The sequence below is a fragment of the Aulostomus chinensis genome, chromosome 7, assembly GCF_037954235.1.
Source record: "Aulostomus chinensis isolate RoL2024-O1b breed Wild chromosome 7, RoL_Achi_v1.0, whole genome shotgun sequence".
NCBI classification, from domain to species: domain Eukaryota; kingdom Metazoa; phylum Chordata; class Actinopteri; order Syngnathiformes; family Aulostomidae; genus Aulostomus; species Aulostomus chinensis.
Genome location: NC_141326.1, coordinates 30508074 through 30531765, shown reverse-complemented (window position 1 = coordinate 30531765; position 23692 = coordinate 30508074). Strand labels below are relative to the sequence as shown.

The 23692-nt window shown below is 47.7% G+C and overlaps 2 protein-coding genes and 1 pseudogene across 4 annotated transcripts in view; 2 read left to right on the top strand and 1 right to left on the bottom strand.

Moving 5' to 3' along the window:
- Positions 1-998: 998 nt before the first annotated feature.
- Positions 999-17740, bottom strand: nox5 (NADPH oxidase, EF-hand calcium binding domain 5). 2 transcript variants are annotated; one of them, XM_086209900.1, is made up of 19 exons: positions 17502-17740; positions 14703-14862; positions 14264-14410; positions 14034-14184; positions 13554-13764; positions 10365-10602; positions 10069-10222; positions 9675-9847; positions 8845-9027; positions 8450-8582; positions 8196-8335; positions 5701-5880; positions 5306-5350; positions 4616-4740; positions 4381-4465; positions 4183-4282; positions 2805-2971; positions 2486-2617; positions 999-2208 (listed from the first exon to the last, which is right to left on the bottom strand). In XM_086209900.1, the coding sequence occupies exons 3-18, from the start codon at positions 14381-14383 to the stop codon at positions 2486-2488; spliced, it is 2337 nt and encodes a 778-aa protein (XP_086066026.1). In that variant the 5' UTR covers positions 14384-14410; positions 14703-14862; positions 17502-17740; the 3' UTR covers positions 999-2208. The 2 variants fall into 2 exon arrangements, with proteins under 2 accessions (XP_086066026.1, XP_086066027.1); XM_086209901.1 differs by having other exon boundaries at positions 14264-14407.
- A 1311-nt stretch (positions 17741-19051) lies between these two features.
- On the top strand, positions 19052-22355 carry LOC147259488 (uncharacterized; annotated as a pseudogene). The gene is made up of 2 exons (XR_015117298.1): positions 19052-19376; positions 21139-22355. The product of XR_015117298.1 is annotated as an uncharacterized LOC147259488 (transcript).
- A 77-nt stretch (positions 22356-22432) lies between these two features.
- spg11 (SPG11 vesicle trafficking associated, spatacsin) overlaps positions 22433-23692 on the top strand; it is a 35679-nt gene continuing 34419 nt past the window's right edge. Inside the window, exon 1 of the mRNA XM_086209898.1 lies at positions 22433-22550. The gene's annotated coding sequence lies outside the window, so the exon portion shown is untranslated. The remainder of the gene's footprint in view (positions 22551-23692) is intronic.

Below are 23692 nucleotides of genomic sequence, written 5' to 3'. Positions count from 1 at the left end.
ACCCGTGCAATTGATGTGAAAATACAATTCTGAGAGTAAAAATTCGTTTACTCTTTGATCCACTGCAAGTCCTAGAAATAGGTTTTATTAGTCTGGAGACATTTTTGTGGCGTTGACTAGAAAATCTCCTCTCAACCCCTTGGCGCTGACCAGGACGAGTGACTATTTCAGTTTGTAATCAGGTTACTTTTTTAACGTGGACAGTTGAAGCCGATTAACTTACGTTAACGTGTTGTGAGATTGAAGTTGAGCAACATTGAAGTCACATCTTTGATGTATCAAAGTCCAGGATGAGTTGGTGGTTTTGGCTCTGATGATTCAGACTTTAGAGTCACTCTCAGATTGATGAAGCCCTTGACATCCTGTTACCCACTGATAATGATTATATTTCAGTCTTAATTTTGTTCAAGTACAGTAATTGGAATATTTATAAATTATAGCTCAATGTTGCATTATTATTTAAAGACAACATAATTTCTAAAAAGACAACATAAAAAGGATTTACTTTTTACTTTGGAGAGACTTCACTTTAATGAACAGGAACTTTGTGTACACCAATGGTGAAACTCTGGCACTGAAGAAAATAAACTTATTTGAATAAAAAGTAGATTAAATTAAGTTTAATTCCAAACTGCATTCTATTTTGATGATGTTTGAATTCTCCATGATTTATTTTTCAGTCTCTCTTGAATCTGAACATAAACTTCCTTTCTCAGTTGAAGAACTCCCAGAGAAAATCTTGGAAATAATTTGTAAATCACAAAAAAGGACTATAATATTTTTGTCCTAAACACTTCCCACCCGCTACGAAGTTTCCAAAAAAACAAACAATAAAAACCCTAAGTGTATCAGGAAATGTAGCAAAAATAGTGACTTAAAAAAGTTTCATTTATTTAGTGTTCAAATCCTGAATGCTGCAGTTTTGGTTGCCTCAGCCAGTTGAGTGGCATCTGGACGCCTGTGCTGCTGCGACGTGCCTCACCTGATCCTGAGGTTGTTTTACATTCACAATGTAGCTGATTAAATCAGGATGAGCTGGCGATCTGCGAGCCAGCGGTCGCAGCCTCCACCATTGCTTCTGTATGATAAAAGTGTTGTGTGTGGGGGACGCCTTCGTGAGCGTTCTCTTAGCAGCTCAGCATCATGGAACCTGATCCTGCACACAATAAAAGCAAACAAAAAGACATTTCTGAGCGCAAAGAGAACGGTTCTAAAGAGAAGAAAAGACATGAAGCTGAAGAAGTTCTTTTTAAGAAACTTTATTAAAGGACAGTAAAAACAGGCACTTCATGATTTAAAATAGCATTCATTGCCGCAACTTTAACTGGTAAGAACCTTTAGTTAGAAATAATAAGTTAATAATTCATGGAAACACTGAAGTAAATAATAGCCTATATACAAAAGAAGTTCATGTTAAAAACTGAGTTAAAGGATTCAACTTTTCATTTGTTTTTTTATTATTAAATTTTAAGTGAGGAACAGGTTTTGAGAAAATAAATTGATCTGCGTTTGCTTTCAGGTATGTGTGGACTTCATTACCCAGGATGCTCTTTGAGTAGACGTTTTTCTGTTTCATAGAGATGACAAGTTTTCCTAGCTTGTTTTCTCCTTGGACTCACGAACCATGTTAACCCATTTTCTCCTTCCCTAAAGTGACATCTGATTCAAAGAATTGTTGAGCCGGAAAAACCCCAACATTTTGGGGGCGAAACCTGCGACTGTGGACAAATGTCCAATAACAACATGTGGACTGAGAGGAACAGCGCAGTGACTGCTGCATCAGATGGATGCGGATCAGGAAGGGAAGATCGTCTGAGTGTGAGCGGCTCCGGCTCTTCTGCTTCTGCTCTTCTGTTGGCAAAGCGGAGCAGCTTGGCTGCACTTCACCCAGAGATGGAGGAACTCACTTCCACAGAAGAAGTGTAGGCAGATTGAGCTCACAGAGGATGCAGGGGTCCCTGGAATGAAGTCACGAGCTCAGCGGATCGTCGAGGACAGTAAGATGTTGACTAAAGCTTAGAAGGAAGGAGATGAGAACGGTGTGTGACTGATGTTCTTCAGTTCTTGCAGGTAGAAGTTCAGAGAGAGTTTGGCGCAAGATGCAATCAAACAATCACAGCAAGAGTCTGTTCGTCTGACTTGTTCAGCCTGGTGGTGAGGAGCTCAACTCTGAAGAAGCCACGACATTCGCCTCCTGTGACCTCTGACCTGATCTCAGAGGACAGACATTTCAGCACTGGGTTGTGAGAGAGATTTTACCTGATTAATTCTGAACCGGATCTCTCTCTCTCTCTCTCTCTCTCACACACACACACACACACACACACACACACTCACGCACATGCACACACACACTCACGCACACACACACATGCACACACACACACACACACACACTCACGCACACACACACACACGTGCACACATGCACACACTCACACACACGTGCACACACTCTCACACACACACACACACGCAAGCTCACTCAGAAGTTTTCCTTGTAGAAGTTGAAGCCGAAGTGTTCACACTGGGCTTTGATGACCTTGGCCAGAGCCGGCGAACCGCAGTAAAACACGTGGACCTTTCCTTTATTCTCCTCTGACACTTTCTGGAACACCTGACACACCGAGTATGAACATGTGATCTGTTTACTGATCTGCTGCAGGGATCAACAGATTTATACAAGTAAGCTCTTCCTCAATTACCATATTTCCTTTAATAGTGCAGCAGGTCTTTACCAACACTCTCCTGAGTAAACAGTGTTCTCCAACAAGAGCACAGCTCTTTCAACAGTGGAGCCTCACCTTTCCCCACTCAGGCCGTCCAGGCTGAGTTCTGGTCCTGAGGCCGGTGATGGAGTCTCTTTTCTCCTTCTTGGCGAGGAGGTCCAGTGCCATCTGCAGGCCGATGGCCTTCATGTCATTCTTACTAAGCGCTGATGTCATGTACATGTGCATCTCCAGGAACCGACCTGAAACACCAACATCGAGTCAGCCATCAGCAAAGGTGGATGTTCTGCAGTTTCTGCAAGCTGCTGTGGCTCAGAAGTTGGTGGTTCAATGCCTGGAGCACCCTCATTCAGGACACCGAGCCTCCTCCAGCACCCGGGATCTGGGATGTGGGGAGCCCGATACAGTGTGAGGAGGACTGGTCCAAGCACAGACCCTTGTGGAACACCTGAACTGACTGTAGTGGTCTCAGAGGAACCATCATTAACTAGTAGCAACTGAGATGACCTAGTAAATATGACCTGAACCAGTTTAGTGTGGTTCCTTTAATACCAGTGACAGGTTCCAGTCTCTGTAGAAGGATATGGTGGTCAATGGTATCAAAGCTGCACTGAGATCTAATCAGACCAGCACAGAGACCAGTCCCTCATCTGGTACCAGTAGGAGGTCACTGGTACCTTTGACTAGTTCTGTTTCTGTGCTAGGATGAACCTGGAACCTGACTGAATCCTCCAATCAGCTGTTGCTGTGGAGAAGTCCCAGAGCTGTTTAGCAGCTGCTTTCTCCAGAACCTTGGAGACAAAAGGAAGATGTGATGTTGGTCTGTAGTTGGTAGAACTTCTGGATCCAGGCTTGTTTTTGAGGAGGGTTTAATTCCTGCTACTTTAAAGGACTGAGGGACGGAACCAGATACCAGCGCCACATTGATCATATCTAAGAGGGAGGGGCTAACGAGGGGAGAGAGTCTTGGAGCAGCTTAGTTGGGATGGGGTCTAGGAGACAGGTGGAGGTTGAGAGGAGGACATTATTGAACTGAGCTCATGAAGGCTGATGGGAGAAAAACTACCCAAGTGTGTGTCTGGTCCTCCAGCTGCCTGGTTCTGGGTTCTAGGGGCCATGTTGTCAGCTGATGGCAGCAGGAGAAGAAGTTTCTCTCTAATCAGGAGAATTTTGTCATTGAAGAAGTCCATGAACTCTTTGCTGCCCAGGGAAACAGGACTACTTGGTTCAGTAGAGCTGTGGCTCTCTGTCAGTCTGGCTCCAGGACTGAAGAGGAACCTGGGTTGTTCTTGTGTTCCTCTATTAGTGCTGAGTAGTCAGCTGCTCTGGTTCTACTGTCAGATAGATCAATATCTGTTCCTCTACATATGAACAATAATAACTTTAATGTGTCTCTACTCCGTGTTTACTGTTCAGTTCAGTAGCAGCTAGCGTGTCTCCATATCTTCCACACCTTCTGGCTCCTCGTCGGCCTGGTCCATCTCCAGTTTGGTCAGTAAACTGACGAACCATTCGAAGGACTTCTGGTCTCTGTTGATCCAGATGAAGTCCACCTGCCGGGTCCACAACCACATATCTCAAGAAAGGTGTACAAGAAAGACTACAGAGCAGGGTTAAACTGGGGACGTCATCAGTGGACGGTGTCACTTACCTTCCGTAACTTCATTTCACTGTCTTTGATGTTTTCACACCACGAGTAGTTACAGTTGGGGCAGTTCTGCTTCCTCCTGCGGTACCTGCATCAGCGACGCCTGTTAGCAGCCCTGACTGGGCGCCACCTCTTCACAACACAGCATTCTTGCTTTTCTGACCAAAGTCAGACCAAAATCTTTCACAACTGTCTGAAACGGCGCCAGCTAGTAGCTGACAGATGTCAGGCCTCTCACCTGTACATGATGCTCTGCAGGATGGAGGCGAAAGGCGTGATGCCGATTCCCGCCCCAATCAGGACAGCGTGCTCAGAAGCGAAGATCTGTCTGGTCGGGGTCCCGTAGGGTCCATCTACATAACACTGAGAGACGACCAACAAATTAATGCACACTCAGAAAATAATACACAATTTGGAAAACATGTTGGGTTTTACGAATATTTCCACACATTAAATTGGCAGCATTTAGCCATCAGCAGCTGGTCACACCAGCGCTATACACTGGAGTGGGAACGTTGGAATGTAGGATAGGGTTTACACGCTACTAACATGCCAAGGGTTGCACCGAGTCCGCTGTAGTTACGGATCAAAGCCACCCAGCCATTCATCATCCATCCACTGCCACAACCCACGACAGTCACAGACAAGCGTGACTTTAAAAACCACTCATCAACCAACGTGAGTACATGTTTTACATCTTAAACTGTGTGTCAGAAAAAGAACATAAAATACTCAGACTACTTTGAACTGCAGTTCCACATTGTGACCACTAAGAGCAGAGTCCAGAAGATGCCGACCATCTGAGTCCGATTCCCTCCACGATCTCATCAACTGTGGAAGGAACGACTTGGACCCTGGTTCTCATGTTGCTGCAGTACAGCTCAGTGTTGCTGTGTGATGCTGATGACTACTAGATTGATGAGCTCACCTTTATGTTGCAGAAGTGGTGATTCTCACCAAACTTAGCAGCCGCCTGCAGATGGAAAACACAGACGTCAACTCTTCAGTGCTTCTGGCTGGGTCATGACATCATCAGAGCGTCTCTAGCATCCATGCCTGATGGCAGCTGCCTCCCCCATTGATTTGACTGATTTAGTTGTAATAAACGGATCAAAACGAAGCTGAAATCACGACATCGAGATTGTGATTTGGACAAATTATGACTTCATGATTAGTCGTGTCTATCACCATGATGGCAAGCTAGCAACTTTTAAAATGCTGGTTTTAAGAATGAAGGGCTGATCCCATGACTACAGGAAGTTTCTGAAGTCAGACACGAAACGTCACAATGGCCTGAGCTCAATTGCTGCAGAGCCCCCCGACCTCTCTGTGGGGAGGAGCTTCTCCTCTCTCGACAGGCCCCAGCTCATCAGGAAAAGGGTCCGCTGGCCCCGGGGCCCCAGACCCCGGCGCTGGGCCATTCTGGCGGTACATCGTCAGCTCAATGGCAACATCCTTGTTTGATGCAATGGTTCCGTTAACGTTGGTGGAGCTGAAGTCATCCTGAGAAGGTCAACACAGAAGAGACTGATGGCAGAGCAAAGCACTGCTGCTACTACTACTACTACTACTACTACTACTACGACTACTACTATTACTACTAAAACTACTACTAATACTACCAGTGTTGTGCCTGAACGCTTTAATATTTTGGAGGAACGTGAAATGAACGTACAGCCCTGCTGCCTAGTGAACGCGACTGTGAACTCGTTCCATCTGGTGTCTGAACGGTTCGCTCTCTCTTTCATCATCGTTCAGTGGGGTTCCAGAGTTCAGGTAAAAATCCGGCTGAAAAAACTAACACCTCTTAATATATCACAGAAAAACACCCAATCTGGCAACGCCAGCCACCAGTGTCGAGCCGCCGCACGCGTCATCAAAACAGAAAGCAGCATGTAGTTCCAGCCCACAGACAAGACGGAACTCGACTCAACAAACCAGCGAGGCTGCGTCGGACGGTCATTTAAACGAGTTTATGTCAAAGTCCAGGAAGACGGCAAAAATCTTACATTTCTGTGCAAACTTTGCCCGCCGGGTTTCAGAAAGAAAATACGCTCTTCAGTCGCATCCACCGCAAACCTGAAACGGCAAATTGGACTGAAGCACCGGGGAGCCTTTCAAGGTTTGTGCAGGTAAATAAAGGAGGTAGAAGGACACAAAGTTGAAGATGAAGATGCAGGCTGACGCCTTGTTGCCTTGGTAGAACTGAGCTGCTGTCTGTGGTCCTACATGGGCTGGAGCAGTCATTTTAAAAAATAAGAGCTCAAAGCAACATATGGGAAAAAAGAACTGAACCAGTTCATTTTTAGATCTGGGAACTTAGTTCAACATTTAGAATTATGAACTTTGAACTGAACGAGTTCATTTTAAAATTCTGTCAACTGAACTTTGCACTAGTTCATGTAGAAAATGAACTTTCCCAACACTGGTCACTACCACTGCTACTGCTGCTACTGCTGCTACTGCTACTGCTACTGCTGCTACTGCTACTGCTACTGCTGCTACTGCTACTACTACCACTGCTACTGCTGCTACTGCTGCCGCTGCTGGAGCTGCTGCTGCAGCTGCTGCTGCCGCTGCTACTGCTGCTGCTGCAGCTACTGCTACTGCTACTGCTGCTACTGCTACTACTACCACTGCTACTGCTGCTACTGCTGCTACTACTACTGCTACTGCTGCTACTACTACCACTGCTACTGCTGCTACTGCTGCCGCTGCTACTGCTGCTGCTGCAGCTACTGCTACTGCTGCTACTGCTGCTACTACTACTGCTACTGCTGCTACTACTACCACTGCTACTGCTGCTACTGCTGCTACTGCTGCCGCTGCTACTGCTGCTGCTGCAGCTACTGCTACTGCTACTGCTGCTACTGCTACTACTACCACTGCTACTGCTGCTACTGCTGCTACTACTACTGCTACTGCTGCTACTACTACCACTGCTACTGCTGCTACTGCTGCCGCTGCTACTGCTGCTGCTGCAGCTACTGCTACTGCTGCTACTGCTGCTACTACTACTGCTACTGCTGCTACTACTACCACTGCTACTGCTGCTACTGCTGCTACTGCTGCCGCTGCTACTGCTGCTGCTGCAGCTACTGCTACGACGATGACTGCTACTGCTGCAACTGCTGCTACTACCACGACTGCTACTGCTACTACTACTACTGCTGCTACTGCTACTGCTGCTACTGCTGCTACTGCTGCTATTGCAGCTACTGCTACAACTACGACTGCTACTGCTGCTACTACTACTACTGCTACTACTACTACTACTACTGCTACTGCTGCTACTACTACTACTGCTACTACTACTACTGCTACTGCTGCTACTGCTACTACTGCTATTGCTTCTACTACTGCTGCTACTACTGCTGCTACTACTACTGCTACTGCTGCTACTACTACTACTGCTACTACTACTACTGCTACTGCTGCTACTACTACTACTGCTACTGCTGCTACTGCTGCTACTACTACAACTGCTACTACTAACTCTTACTACTACTACTACTTTGAGTCACTGTATATTACTGTATAATGAATTTGCAATGATGGACATGAACCATAGTTTATGATAGTGTTTGTCAGGCTGTTGCTGCATGTGACAATTCTTTGTATCTTGATGCCCAGCTTTTTGCAATGACTTTAACATTGGAATAATAACTATAATAATAATAATAATAATAATAATAATAATAACAATAATATTAATAATAATGATGATTATGATCATAATAATAATAATAATAATAATAATAATAAAATAACAATAATAATAATAATATGGCGGCGAGGCAGCCTGGTGTGTGTTGAACCTGAGTGGAGGTCAGCTGGCAGCTCCTCAGGCTGGCTGCCAGTCTCTTGGGGCTGAGTGCTTGACTCTCCGGCTGCCTGAAGTACTCGTACAGCCGGTTGGTCCACTGGCCCATTGAGCGGATGTGTAGCCACAGGCTGTCTGCAGGGAAAAGGTCACAGGGTTACATGAGGGGGCGCATGGATGCATGTAGACGCACATGAATGGCACAGACAGACAAAAACGCTAAAGAGTAAAAGTGGCGCAGGGATGAACCTGACTGCTCGGGAGCGCTGCTGATGGTGAACGGATGCCACTCGTACTTGGCGATTGCAGGGATGTTGATGTAGACGTAATCTCCTGGTTTGAAGTGGAAGAATTGGGGACGTTTGATCACCAGGTGGGTCACCTGCACACACAAAAATACCAACTGATCAGGTTTATTTTACAGTTTTTCTGCTCAGTCAAGTAACTTTCTGAGGCGCCAACAGTGTTTGAACGGACCAATCAGAGCAGACAGCGCAGCCAGGAGGCGGGGCATACAGAGGGCATTCGTTTGGACAGGATGAGAATATGGTTGACAGCAGGATGACACAAGAACTGCTAACGTAGGAAACAGAGGTGTCCTTGAGCGGAAGACAGGTCAGTGATGTCAGAGGTCGGGTCATCACCTTGGATGGCAGCAGGTTGACCTCCACGATGTAAAGGCCTCCAATGCGAGACACAGCGATTCCAACAATCTTCTCCAGCAGGAAAACCAGTCCCGGAACCACAAACCACTTCCAGAAGTTGGCACAATGGACCATGAGGAGGGTCCAGACCCAGATGTAAGACAAGTGAGACCAGTAGAACACCTGGAGGGACACGCCAGCGCTGACATCACTCGCACCCTGACAACTGCATCAACCAGTCACATGTGCATCTGATGTTTGAAACAAGGGGATGTGGAAATAAGCAAGAGAGTATCTTTTTATTTCTGGTGTCATCTTCAGATACCTCACGGTTTCTGTGTTTGAGATGTTGACGAGTGATGACATTCACCTGCGCATGTTCCCGGCAAACAGACATGCATAGAAGAAGGACTTTACCAGGTACATAAAACTGACAACATGGCAAGAAATACTTTGACATTTGAGCATCTGCGCAGGGATGGGGGGGGGGGGGTAAGCATGTCCACCTTTAGGTGTTTTGAGGGGGAAGAAGAAGGAGAAGAAAAGAAGAAGGAGAAGAAGAGCTCAAGATGATGGAAGGTAGATACAATATTTGTTGTGTGCGTTTGTGTGATGCTGGATGTATTTTCTCTGGATGGAGGCAACATCGCTAACATGGTCCCCAAGTTTTAAAAGATGTCATTCCTGCAACAGACAGAAGAGGGAGCCAAACTCACCATATAAGAAAACTGCTGGTGTGGTTCGTGATTCAGGTGGAGAAGCAGCATCTGATTGTTAGAAAAATTCTACAATGCCACAAGCTCCATTTGTGTGTTTACGGAGACCCTAACCTCGAAGTGTCCACTGCGTCGCACAAAGGTGCTGGAGCAGAGCACCATGAGGCAGATGACCACCTGCAGCACCACTCCGGTCAGCGAGGCAGTTCCCTTCACCCAGCCGATGCCCGGCCGCGTGGTCAGCAGGTACTCCCACAGGCTGAAGTCGGAGCGTTCCGACAGCTGGACTGAGACACGGACATGCAGAGACCAAGCACACGGAGAAGGAACGTGAGCCACGTTTCACCTGCTGATTCACCTTTGACCCACTTTAGCCAGAATGACAATGATGTGATCACGTCACCAGAGCAAGCGGGGATCAAACCTGTGACACCCCCCCCCCCCCCCCCCGTTAATGGATGGACCCTCTACAAGAGGTTTAGTGAGTTCTAGAAATCACCACTCATACCAAAGTTGAAGATGTGGGCGGTGGTGTGAACCAGCGTGCAGCAGAGGATGGCGTAGCCCACGATCTGATGCAGTAAGATGTTCTGGTCCAGGGGTAAGACCCTGACCACCCACGTGGCCCGCAGCCACGTCAGGCAGCGCCGCAGCATCAGCACCTGCACACACACACACACACACACACACACACATACGCACACAGGTAGTGGGGCTGAATCCAGCCGTGACAGTCCAAAACATCTAGAAAGCGTTCTGAGGGCGGCCTCAGACCAGCTGTTCTGAGTGTTTCCTGCTTCGTACCATGACGAAGGTGCAGTTGAAGTTGAGACACTGTCCACAGCCTTTGGCCACCATGAACCAGATGCTGCCGTGGCGATGCTGCAGCACAGCCAGGGTGAAGAGCAGCAGGCTGAGGCAGGCGTACACGCAGAGGAAGAGCAGCTTGCGGCTGTTGTTGTGCCAGTAGGCTCGCGTCAGGTAGCGAGGCGTCTGCCGCTTCTTCTGGTCCAGATCAGGAGGCTTCAGCCAGTTGGCGGCGCTGAGGAAGGACGACATGAAAGAACGAGTTCATCATCGCCCGTTCCAGCCATGAGGCCAAGGGTCTCCCTGCTCACGGCTGCAGGCTCGTTGATAATCTCACTGTTAATCTGTTAATTTAGGAGGTTTGGTTTGTCTCACAGCAGGATGACGCAAAATGGAGGGGCGGAGCCTGCGCTGACCAAGAGCTCATTCTATCCTCTCCACAACTTTGTGATGCCTGATTTAGGGCTGCTCGATTTTGCCTAAAAACAAAATCCAGATTATTTTCTCTCAAAGCAAATTTTCGATTACGATTTTTTTGTAAAATTTAAAAAAGACAAATAAATTATTTATTTATTTTATTTATTGAAACTTAATTTATTAAATGTTTTCTTTCTCTGTATTCAACAAATAATCCCAAAGCGACAACCACTTTATATTAAACACATGAATCCCTTTGGACGAAGAACAATTAAAGAGCAGGTTTCTCTGGTCTCACTTCAGCAAAAATGACTGAATTCTGCAAAGTTGGTTGGCTGCTTTGAGGCTGCCTGTCTCTCTGTCTCTCTGTCTCTCTGTCTCTCTGTCTCTCTCTCTACCTCTTTCTGTCTCTCTCTGTCTCTCCCTCTCTCTGTCTGTCTGTCTGTCTGTCTCTCTCTCCCTCTCTCTCTCTGTCTGTCTCTCTCCCTCTCTCTCTGTCTGTCTGTCTCTCTCTATCTCTGTCTCTCCCTCTCTCTCTGTCTTTCTCTCTCTCCCTCTCTCTCTCTTCCTCTCTCTCTCTCTCTCTCTCTCTCTATCTGTCTCTCCCTCTCTGTCTCTCTCTCTCCCTCTCTGTGTCTCTCTCTCTCCCTCTCTCTCTCCCTCTGTCTCTCTCTCTCTGTTTCTCTCTCTCTCCCTCTCTATCTCTGTCTCTCTCTCCCATTCTCTCTCTATCTCTCTCTCCCTCTCTCTATCTCTCTCTCCCATTCTCTCTCTATCTCTCTCTCCCTCTCTCTCTATCTCTCTCTCCCTCTCTCTCTCTCTGTCTGTCTGTCTCTATCTCTGTCTCTCTCTCCCTCTCTCTCTCTAGCTCTGTCTCTATTTCTTTCTCTCTCTCTCCCTCTTTGTCTGTCTGTCTCTCTCATTCTCCGTCCCTCTCTGTCTGTCTGTCTGTCTGTCTCTCTCTCTGTCTGTCTCTCTCTCCCTCTCTCTCTCTGCCTGTCTCTCTCTCCCTCTCCCTCTCCCTCTTTCTCCCTGTCTGTCTCTCTCTCTGTCTGTCTCTCTCTCTCCCTCTCTCTGTCTGTTTCTCTCTCTCTCCCTCTCCCTCTCTCTCTCTGTCTGTCTGTCTCTCTCCCTCTCTCTCTCTGTCTCTCTCTCTGTCTCTCTCTCTATCTCTTTCTCTGTCTATCTCTCTCTCTATCTCTGTCTGTCTCTCTCTATCTCTTTCTCTCTCTCTCCCTCTCTCTGTCTCTCTCTCCCTCTCTATCTCTGTCTCTCTCTCTATCTCTCTTTCTATCTCTCTCTCTGTCTCTCTCTCTCTGTCTCTCTCTATCTCTGTCTCTCTCCCTCTCTCTCTATCTCTGTCTCTCTCTCCCTCTCTGTTTCTCTCTCTCCCTCTCTCTCTCTATCTCTGTTTCTCTCTCTCCCTCTCTTTCTCTCTCTCTCCCTCTCTCTCTGTCTGTCTCTCTCTTTCTATCTCTGTCTCTCTCTCTCTTTCTCTCTGTCTGTCTCTCTGTCTGTCTGTCTCTCTCTATCTCTGTCTCTCTCTTTCTGTCTCTCTCTCTCTGTTTGTCTGTCTCTCTCTCTCTCCCTCTCTCTCTGTCTGTCTGTCTGTCTCTCTCCCTCTCTCTCTCCCTCTCTCTCTTTCTGTCTGTCTGTCTCTCTCTCCCTCTCTCTCTGTCTGTCTCTCTCTGTCTGTCTGTCTGTCTGTCTCTCTGTCTGTCTGTCTGTCTGTCTCTCTCTCTCTCTCTCCCTCTGCTACACCGCTCCCACTCCATCACGTGGTTCTTTTGAAGGTATTTAATTCAGTTGCTTGTGTCTGAGTCTTTGACTGCTGTTGATTTCAGAGTCACTTTACACCGCGGATTTTTTTGGTCTGTGCCCGTCGTGTTGAAACCATTCCATTTCCACACTCCAGATCTACTCGGGACCGATTTAGGAACTAAATTCTCACTTCCCTGCGCAAATGACCCGGTAGCCATGCTTGCTTTTGTCGACAACGCTGAGCGCTCGAGTGGAAGGAGGAGGAATCGCCTCGGCAGAAGAAACGACGGAGGCTTAGAGACACCAAACAAGGACCGTTCATGTGAAAATCGAATTACGATTTGTACGTTTTTAACATGGCCTTAAACAGAAAAGTAGGTTACAATTCAAACTCGATTAATCGAGCAGCCCTCGCGTGACTGTAAGGACTGAGTGTCCACGCATGTTGAGAGGTGCTCATCAAACTCACACCTCAACTCAGTGATTGCCTCTCTAGAACAGCGGTTCCCAAACTGTTGAGGCCGCGCACTCCCGATTCCCCACGCCTTCGTAGAAGGTAACTTCTTCCCCTGAAGAGGAGGTGCCTTTAATTATGAATTAATATGTCAGCTTTGGATGTTAAATTTGACAAAGCAAACATTTATTTCCACGTCTCCATTGAGAGGGAAAACCTCACTTCAACAACACTCCAAACCGCCACCACATTTTTTATCTCGTGCACCCCCAGGAGTGCAGCACCACACTTTGGGAAGCCCTGCTGCAGAGGAACTGAACACGTCCAGTGGAACATTCTGGAACATCTCGCTTAGTTCGTCACCGTTGGTTGAGACCTTTGATTTGGAACACAGAGGCCGAATCCAGCAGTCGATTCGCTTCACTTTTGAAGCGAATCCCTCATTTCAGCTTGTCAACAGTGTGTGAAGGGAATTCGACTCAATCAGACCACCGAGCTCGTTGGGATCAACTGAATGGTTCCTTCTATCTGGATGAGCAGCATGAGAGCGCCACCTGATGGTGAGGTTTTCCATGACCTCCGGGAAGTTCTCCAGCTCAGCCTTGAGCTCTTCGAAGGTGATGGAGCCGCTGTTGTCTTTATCTGCCGACTCAAACAGCGCCAGCGTGAGGTCATCCAGCTTCTCCTCCGGCAGAGAGATGGCACTCTCACGCAGGCAAGACTTCAGAACCGTCCGCAGCTCATCAGGATCGATCGACCCACTGCCTGCAGATAAAATCATTCAACTGGTAACGTTGTAGTTTTCAGTGCAGATGTTTTTCATTGGCTGAGAGTGTTTCTGTGACGGCGTCATGATCTGAAGCTCACGTTATGGTGACATCGTTCAGGCTGTAGTAAAACAAGCTGAAGATGCTCAGCTGCTGTGAAGGAACCTGCTGGCTCTTCCATCTGCACCTGATAATTAATAACTCCTATTTTTTGCCCCCCCGGCCAGGATGGATTCCTAAGTCTTTGCTGACACTCCAGCATCTCACCATCCACATCGTAGACCTGGAAGAGGAACTTGAGCTTGTCCGTCTCGTTGCCGTGGATCAGAAGGTCCAGAGCCTTCAGCAGCTCGTCCAGACTGATGGAGCTGCTGCCGTCCGAGTCAAAGAGCGCGAAGAAACGCTCAGCAAAGAACGACTGCACAGACAACATGGTGAAAGCTCGTCACATGACAGGAAACCCTGGTAAGTTCAGGCCAGTCAGAGCTGTGACTCACCTCTTTGACCTTGAGAGCCGTCTTGAACTCATCCAGGTCGATTTCTTTATCGTCTCCAGCGATGCTCTCAAACTGCTTGGTCACCCATTCCAGCCAGCGGTTGTCCTCGTCCAGACTCATGGTGAGCCGCCGCCGCCGCCGCCACTGCTGAGATACATGTTGAGAACCGTCTCACCATTCGACTCATGTGTCATTGTGTTTGACTTCTGGATGGTTTTAAACCCGGATTCTATTTCACATCTTTTGAGGGTTAAATGATTGACAGGTGCAGGACTGAGCAGGAATATTAGAACCAATGACTACGAGACGGCAACCAAATATGAAACACAGACCCACAAACACTGCTGAGATTTATTCCAAGGGGTGTGGCTAGAGAAGACAATGAGGCACAGATGTTTTTGAGCTCTTAACTTGATCAGAATTGAATGGTTTGACTCACCTGAATCTCCTCTCTCACTGATGATGTTTCTTGATTGCCTGAAGGCTGCAGGAGACCAACAACCCTGCAGAACTTTGGTGGCAGAGGCAGGATCTACTTAGTGGCATGGGTTCCTCAGCAGGAGAACCAGCAGGGCCAGGAGGACCAGGACTAGCTCTGACTAGAGGTGGGAGAGATGAGTGAGAGAGGGGCAAAGATGGCAGTGACACCCGGTCAGATTGTCACCGTGACAGCAAAACGTCACATAGAAAAACAGCAGTAAGGACCCGGAATGAAACCAACAAAACATGAGCCGTGAAACCGTGAGCAGAAACCCGCAGGGCTGGTCTGGAGCCTCAGACACAGCAAATCAGCTGGACTTGGTGCGGTCTGTTATCAGGGGCCTGGTAGGAGACGGAGGTAAAGTGGGAGGAGCCCACGTTTGTTTGTATCTGTTGCAGAAGCGTCTGTTGTGTTTCTGAAGGGTCTCGAATGAAGCAGCCTTCACCAACAGCTGAAAACCTGCAGACATCCTGCAGGGGAACAACTATTGATAGACCCTGGAAACGTTTGAGACGTTGCCATGGAGATGTCACATCCAGAGAAAGAAAATAATTAGAAAAACACTGGTGCAATAGATATTGCGTAGATTGTCTGTCAGTCAATCCTCTAGGCTCCTCCCCTTTCTTCCTGCTCTCTCGAGATATTCTGGTTTCACCTGCAGCTAAAAGCAACAAACCTGAGCAGCTGAACCTCTGTGGACGTCCACCCACAGTAGAAACTGGCCCATCTTTTTGTTTTCGGGTCTTTATTATTGTCATCAGTATCATGCCAATACAAGTCACCTGATTTCTTAAAAAAACAAAACAAAACTGAAAATGCCAAGAGTTCATGAGCAAGACAAGAACTGAAAACTAGGAAGCTGTGAGCAGCTGTAAGCGGCCCTCACGAGTGTGAGGGCACTGAGAGACGCAGACGTTACTTCCTGTACCCATCAGGTGGCGCTAGGGGACAAACAGTGACCGTTCTTTATCTGCTGTTCATCACATGAACACAGCACAATGCATGTCAGTCCGATGTTTGTTACATCATCAAATTGTCAAATTGTTAAATCAAACGGGGGTACGTGAAGCTTACCAAAAATATATATATGTTTTTAAAAAAGCAGGAATCCTAATAATAATTAAGTCTTGAGAAACAATTATTGTATAAAAAGTTTGATAAAACACAAATGTATGTTCATACACTGAATTCTATATTCAGTATTCAATTTTAATATCCTTAAAAAATGGACTCTCCCCAAACCAAGTTAGTTTGACCCATTGATCCAGCATCACTCATCAATAACCTGCCGTTACCATGACGACGCTCTGTAACAATGGAGATGTGGCGAAAGCGCAGCAGTGATTGGTGCTGAAAATACAGAGAAACAAGTGAAAAAGAAGGAAAAACCAGAGCCGATGAAGCACCGGAAGTAGGGACCCAAGGCACTGTGTTATTTTTTGGGGGGAGGGGGGGGATTAGCCAAGGCTAGCAGATGATTGATGCAAGCAGTTTAACTGTAATAAATCAGACTCTGATGGCACAGCACTGCACCTCTTTATTATCCACCAAAAATGTTTTGTGCGTGTCTCAGGGGGCACTAGACTAAAAATATTACAAAGGGGGTTCATCACTGACTAAAGTTTGAGAACCACTGAAATACAGCATATTAGATTGTGGGAGGCCCGGTGGAGCAGCGGTCCTCACCGTGGCCCCCCATCAAGAAGGTTGTGGGTGGAGCCCCGGCTGCAGCACGGGGTCTTTCTGTGTGAGTCTCCATGTTCTCCCTGTTCCTGCTGGGTTCTCTCTGGTACTCCAGCTTCCTTCACAGTCCAAAGACATCAAGAGGGACCAGGTTAATCCAGACTCTAAATTGACCGTAGGCGTGGCTGGGAGAGCCAATGGTTGTCTGTCTCTGTGTGTTGGCCCTGCCATGGACTGGTGACCTGTCCAGGGGGAAGGCTGCTGGGATAGGCTCCACCCCCACCACCCTCAACAGGAGGAGAGGGAGAAGATGGAGGGATGGATGGATGGATGATGGATGGATGATGGATGGATGGATGGCTGGATGGATGGAGGGATGGATGATGGATGGATGATGGATGGATGGATGGATGGATGGATGGAGGGATGATGGATGGATGGATGGATGGATGATGGATGGATGGATGGATGATGGATGGATGGATGGATGGATGGATGGATGGATGGATGGATGATGGACATACTATAATTTTGGTCGTATGTAAATGTGATGAGAATCAGAATCAGTCCCTGGGAGGAGACTGTTAAAGTGCGACCCCTTGAAATAGCCAAAATATATAAGAATACAAGATAACATTCAAAATGGTTGACATCCTGTGTGTGACATCATCAAATGTTGTCATCTTAAACTAGGGTTCCAGATTTCCTCCATTTAGGTGTGACTACGGTATTTCCTTTTGTTTAAGTTTCTAAGTGGCACCATCTGTTCACGAACCCCATAAAATATCATATTTTGAGAACTGAACAATTAATTACCCTCCAAACCGGGAGGTCAGCATCAATCAATCAATCAATCAATCAATCAATCAATCAATCAATCAATCATTCAACCAACCAATCAATCAATCAATCAATCCATCCATCAATCCATGATCGAGTAATGCATCAGTCAATCAGTCATTCAATCAATCAATAAATCCATCAATCGATCAATCAATGATCGAGCAATCCATCAATCCATCAATAAATCAATAAATCCAACAATCAGTCAATCAATCAGCCAGCTCTGTTTACCTGCTCTGGAGGTCCTGGCCTGGTGCTGCCGATCGGTTTCTCCCCCTCTTCTCCTCCTGCTGCCGCCGTCAGCTGGTCGTGACACGCCGCCGCCCACCAGGACCTTTTAACCCTTCACCTCCACCCAAAAACCACACGAGAGCAGCGTGGAGCTCAGTCACACGTGCGTGTGGAGGTTCTCTTCTCCGACATGTTTGCATTTTGTTCTGTAGTTTGGCTCTGATGTCTCTCGCCCGTCAGGTGGAGCGTTCTGAAGTGAAAGTAGTAACTTAGTGAGACGTTCGGACTTCAAATTGTAAACTGAGCATTTACAGCATAGTTACGCACATACGTACTACAGTAGTACTTCAAGTTACACGGCACACTGGATAAGAAACATAAATCAAGTATGAAAATAAAACCTTGTGGTAAAAGGTTCATTGAGAACACATGAGGGCTCAGACTGGAGAGAAACCTTTTTCCTGTTCCAGGTATGAGGAAAAGAGCCTCAGACAGGGAAACTAGAGAACACATGAGATTTTGCACTCTGGGGAGAAACCATCCCACAGCTCAGTCCCAGGTGGGAGATGGATGGCCGAGAGGTCAACGTGGCCTTCAGGAGATCGGACCTTGTCCCAGCTGCCGTTGCTGTCAGGGACTGAGATATTCTCATTTGTTCACGCACGTGTTTTGTTTCCTTGTGACTGTGTAGAATGTTGTACAGTGTAATTTGTTCTTTATTGTATTTGTAGTATGACATTTTTGACCAGTGGCTACGTTCCTGAGGGAATCTTGTGAGAGCAGGAGGACGGTTTCAGCAGGACTTGACACAGATGAGCCACCAGTCAGGCGGTTCAGGGAGGTTTGATTTCTGTCGTTCTCTTTTCTTCTCAGGGGTTTGACTTGTGAGACATTTTGAGACTTTGCTGAGAGAAAACTCCGCCTCAGCAGCTCACTCATAACCAAAAGATTACCAGAAGAACTTGACTTCTGTAAAACTGGAAAGTTAGAACCACACGCCGCAGCAGAAACAGGAAGTGTTGCATCACAGAACGACTTTGCTCCTGTCACGTGATTTGCAGGCCAACCTGGGCGGAGCAGGAATGAGGTCACATTCTAAAACGTTCTCGTTTTGGCCTCGTCCTAATGATGATGATTATTTTCATTGTTATTATTTTGTCGAAAACAAACATGTTGAACACAACGATATTTGGGAGAGTTTTTCTTTTGTGAGAGAAACTGTTGGCGAGTGTGGTTCCATCGCCTTGGAGACTCCAGGCTTCAGTCTGGACTCTCAACACCTGGAACAGTTTTCTCACATGGACCTTTTTGCTCCTCAGGATTGAGACCTCACAGTCGTGGTTTCTTTCTGTTCTCCTGTTTATCATTTTTGATTCTTCTTTTAGTTCTAGAAGCTTCTTCAACGTCTCCCAAGTTTAAATGGAAAATGTGACTTCACTGATTCTGTTTTGAATAACTTGAAATAAAGAAGGGAAAAAAAGGTTGCACATTTCAATGAACGACGTCCAGCAAACGTCACGTCCAGGAAGTGACGTATTGTCAACGCGGAAGTGTATGTATCCCTCTTTGCGGTCTGTCTTTGTCCTCTGGAGGCAGAAAGTTGCCTGATAAGCAGTAACATGTGCCCCGCGCAGCTGCTGCGGGTGGCGGTCCAGGAGCGGATCAGCGCCGCCGCGGAGGAAATCCTGCAGCAGCTGCGAACCGAAGAGGAAGCGGCGAAGCTCCCGGTGCTGAGAGCGCTGCTCACCGAACGGCTGACAGAGCAGATCGTCGCTCTGCTGGAGGAAACCGTGGCGGAGTACGAGCGGGAGAACCGCCGGCAGAGGTTGCTGCTCGATGCCGTGCTGAAGCCCCGAGTCACGCTGCGCAGAGCAGGTCAGCCCCCCCACGCGACCGGATCGGAGAACCGGGAGGAAGCGGCCGTGCTAATGCTAGCTAGCTAGCCTTTTCTCATGTTTTCCGTCCAGAATCCGAGTTGAAGTTCTAAATGTATGAGCAGGAGGTTCCAGATGTCCAAGTGGGAGGGTTCTGTAGGGAGCAAGAGGTTCTAGTTGTGGGGGCAGGAGATTCTAGAGGGAGCAGGAGGTTCTATAGGGAGCAGGAGGTTCTAGATGTCCAAGTGGGAGGGTTCTATAGGGAGTAGGAGGTTCTAGATGTCCAAGTGGGAGGGTTCTATAGGGAGCAGGAGGCTCTAGATGTCCAAGTGGGAGGGTTCTATAGGGGGTAGGAGGTTCTAGAGGGAGCAGGAGGTTCTAGATGTCCAAGTGGGAGGGTTCTATAGGGAGTAGGAGGTTCTAGAGGGAGCAGGAGGTTCTAGATGTGGGGGCAGGAGGTTGTAGAGGGAGCAGGAGGTTCTAGATGTCCAAGTGAGAGGGTTCTGTAGGGAGCAGGAGGTTCTAGATGTCCAAGTGGGAGGGTTCTGTAGGGAGCAGGAGGTTCTAGTTGTTGGGGCAGGAGGTTCTAGATGTCCAAGTGGGAGGGTTCTGTAGGGAGCAGGAGGTTCCAGTTGTTGGGGCAGGAGGTTCTAGAGGGAGCAGGAGGTTCTAGATGTCCAAGTGGGAGGGTTCTGTAGGGAGCAGGAGGTTCTAGATGTCCAAGTGGGAGGGTTCTGTAGGGAGCAGGAGGTTCTAGATGTCCAAGTGGGAGGGTTCTGTAGGGAGCAGGAGGTTCTAGATGTCCAAGTGGGAGGGTTCTGTAGGGAGCAGGAGGTTCTAGTTGTGGGGGCAGGAGGTTCTAGAGGGAGCAGGAGGTTCTATAGGGAGTAGGAGGTTCTAGCTGTGGGAGCTGTTAGCGGTTTGTGGCTACTTGGTCACAGTTTCAATTATCAAGCTGCCATCTTGGCTGTTTCTACGGCGGCGCTCTGATATTCTCTCTCGTCTCCACTGACCCACGGTTCTTTCGTGAGCTTGTAGAACACTGATGATGAGCCTTGGTGACTCGTTCCTCTCCAGGTCCGTTCATTCACACAGCAGCTGTGACAGATGTTGATTAGGACGCAGTCAACGCTCTCCTCTCAGATTCCACATTTTAATTGTCGAGGGATTTCGTTGCTGTTAGCGGCTCATGACAAGGTTCTCCCTGATGAGCTCGGTTTGACTCGTGTCTCAGGTCCACTTTCAAACTCACCTCTTCTGTCTTTATTATGACTGATTGATGTGCCGACTCCGGCTGGTCAGCAGGCCTCATGGTTCTGCGTGCGCCTGTAAACTGCCTTTTATTGCCTTCAGCCGCGTGGTGGTCAGGAAGTCAAAGGAGACGCCAGGCTGCTGCTGAGTGTCGGTTCTGCCGGGAACCTCTCGTCTCTCTGCTTCCCCTTGATGTCCTGCTCTCACAGCCGTCAGGATGAATCTCTGCTGCGTCTCGGCTCCTCCTGGTGAGACCGAGGCTGAGGAATTGGTGCTAACAGCGCCTTTTCTGCCTGTGTTCAACAAACATTCACTCCTCCAACTTTCTGAGCTCAGTCTCAGCTCAAGCAGCAGCTTGATGGGAAGTGACAGCAGCGTGAGTCCAAGTATACGAACGGAGCACGACACTGAGGGGGGTGGGATTCACTGTGAGCTCAATCTGGTCTCGCTCTCGTGGCTGATCTGAGTCGTAGGAGGAGATTTTATCGTGTTTGTGTTTGACTCTCCTGCAGATGTGCAGCAGCTGCTGGGGATTAAAGAAGAGGTTCCCCCTGAGCAGCAGGCCTGGAGCTCCCGTCAGGACCAGGAGGACCCAGACCCCCCTCTCATCAAAGAGGAGCCTGAGGAGCTCTGGACTGGTCAGGAGGCTGATATCAGCAAGCTGCTGTTCACTCCTGTCCCTGTGAAGAGTGAAGATGATGAAGAGAAACCTCAGTCCTCTCAGCTTCATCAGAGTCCAGCTGAGGAGAGCAGAGAGGTGGAGCCTCCAACCAGCAGCTCCACCCAACACCTGAAGACAGAAGCTGATGGAGACCACTGTGGAGGACCAGAACCAGCCAGCAACCTGGACCTAGATCTGCTTTTACGGCCTGATGCTGACAACAAGATGTTGGACTCTTCTGAAGTTGAGACTGACGACGGCGAGGGCGGGGTCACGCCGTTTTCCTCTGCTGAATCTGAGACCGATGTCTGTGATGATCAGCATCCGTTCAGCTGCCTGACGTGTGGCAAGAGTTTTCATCTCAAAGCAAGTTTGAAAAGACACTTAAGAATTCACACGGGGGAGAAACCATTCCCCTGCTCAATTTGCAGTAAAATATTCTCCCAGAAGGAATATATGAAAATACACATGAGAACACACACTGGGGAGAAACCATTCCCCTGCTCTGTGTGTGGTGAAAGGTTCTCTCAAAAGGAACATATGAAAACACACATGAGAACACATACCGGGGAGAAACCATTCCCCTGCTCTATTTGTAATAAAAGATTTTCACGAAAGGAATATATGAAGCGACACATGAGAACACACACCGGGGAGAAACCTTTCCCCTGCTCAGTTTGTGGAGAAAGATTCTCACAAAAGCAGCATGTACAGAAGCATATGAGGGTACACACTCGGAAGAAGCGTGGTCGAAGATTTATACAAAAAGGAACCTTGATAACACACATGAGAACCCACTCAGCAGAGAACCCTTTACCAGCCTGTAATAACATTCAGTCATCGTTCCACGGTGGTGCAGCACAGGATGAGCCTCACTGCGGGGGAACACAAATCAGTGTAACACACAGTTTGAGGGTTTAGACTTTCAGCTCCTGTTCACTTCGGGATCATTCAAAATGAAGTAAACCAATCCTGACCCACTGGGCACCAGATCTCAGAAGGAGCTGTGCAGTTTTTGTTTTGTTTGGGTTTTTTTTACAAAATTTCACAATAAATGCTAAGACAATATTTGGGAATTAAGTGGTTAAAGTAGACAAGTTGTGTTTTGTTGGACCTGCATACTGAAAGAGAAGTTGGGGAGAATGGACGTTCAGAAAGACGCCGGTGGCCTGGTGAAGCCTTGAAGCTCACATGCGTTCCCAGCAACAGAGGAGTGTTGGATTTGAACCTCTTCTTGCTTGATGGGTTTTCTGCTTTCAAGAGGTAACAAAACCAGGAACACCGCCAGACGACTGCTTGTCTCACGGTGAATTTTCACAATGAATGGAAGAATAAAGGCATTTGACTCGTGTATAAAAACCTTCACGTGAGAACGTCCCTCCACTTCAGTTCCTCCTCTGTCCACTGCAGTGCATCTGTGTCTGTTCAATAACCTGCTGTTTGGTCTCCTGCATCTTCATCAAATTCAATGTTCGAACAAGCAAGAGGTTAGAAATCACTGAGATTGAGAGGTTATGGGTTTAATCCTCCTGCGTTTGAGCTGCATCTCGTGTTAACTGTTCAACATCATTATTGGGCTTTTATTTTGACACAGTAGCGGCACAGACACAGAAAAAAACAGGTAGTAAGAGGGTGTAAACAGGAGAAAGCAGGGTAGCAGCGAAATGGTTTCCCCCTGCGACCCAAAATCATCCACTTGTCACGACCCCCATCCAACAGTCCATCTGGGCCTCCTGCCGCCCAGCAGAGGTTGCTGTTTGGGGAGGCAACGGGTCATCAATGTGTGTGTGTGTGTGTGTGTGTGTGTGTGTGTGTCCCTCCTCGTGGTCTGTCTTTGTCCTCTGGAGGCTGAAAGTTGCCTGAAAAGCAGCAACCTGTGCGCGGCGCAGCATGGATGATAGAAGGAAGGAAGGATGGATGATAGAAGGAAGGAAGGATGGCTGATAGAAGGAAGGAAGGATGGATGATAGAAGGAAAGAAGGATGGATGGATAGAAGGAAGGAAGGATGGCTGATAGAAGGAAGGAAGGATGGATGATAGAAGGAAAGAAGGATGGATGGACAGAAGGAAGGAAGGATGGCTGATAGAAGGAAGGAAGGATGGATGGACAGAAGGAAGGAAGGATGGCTGATAGAAGGAAGGAAGGATGGATGATAGAAGGAAGGAAGGATGGCTGATAGAAGGAAGGAAGGATGGATTGAAGGAAGGAAGGAAGGATGGATTGAAGGAAGGAAGGAAGGATGGATGATAGAAGGAAGGAAGGATGGCTGATAGAAGGAAGGAAGGATGGCTGATAGAAGGAAGGATGGATGGATAGAAGGAAGGAAGGATGGATGGATTGAAGGAAGGAAGGAAGGATGGCTGATAGAAGGAAGGAAGGATGGCTGATAGAAGGAAGGAAGGAT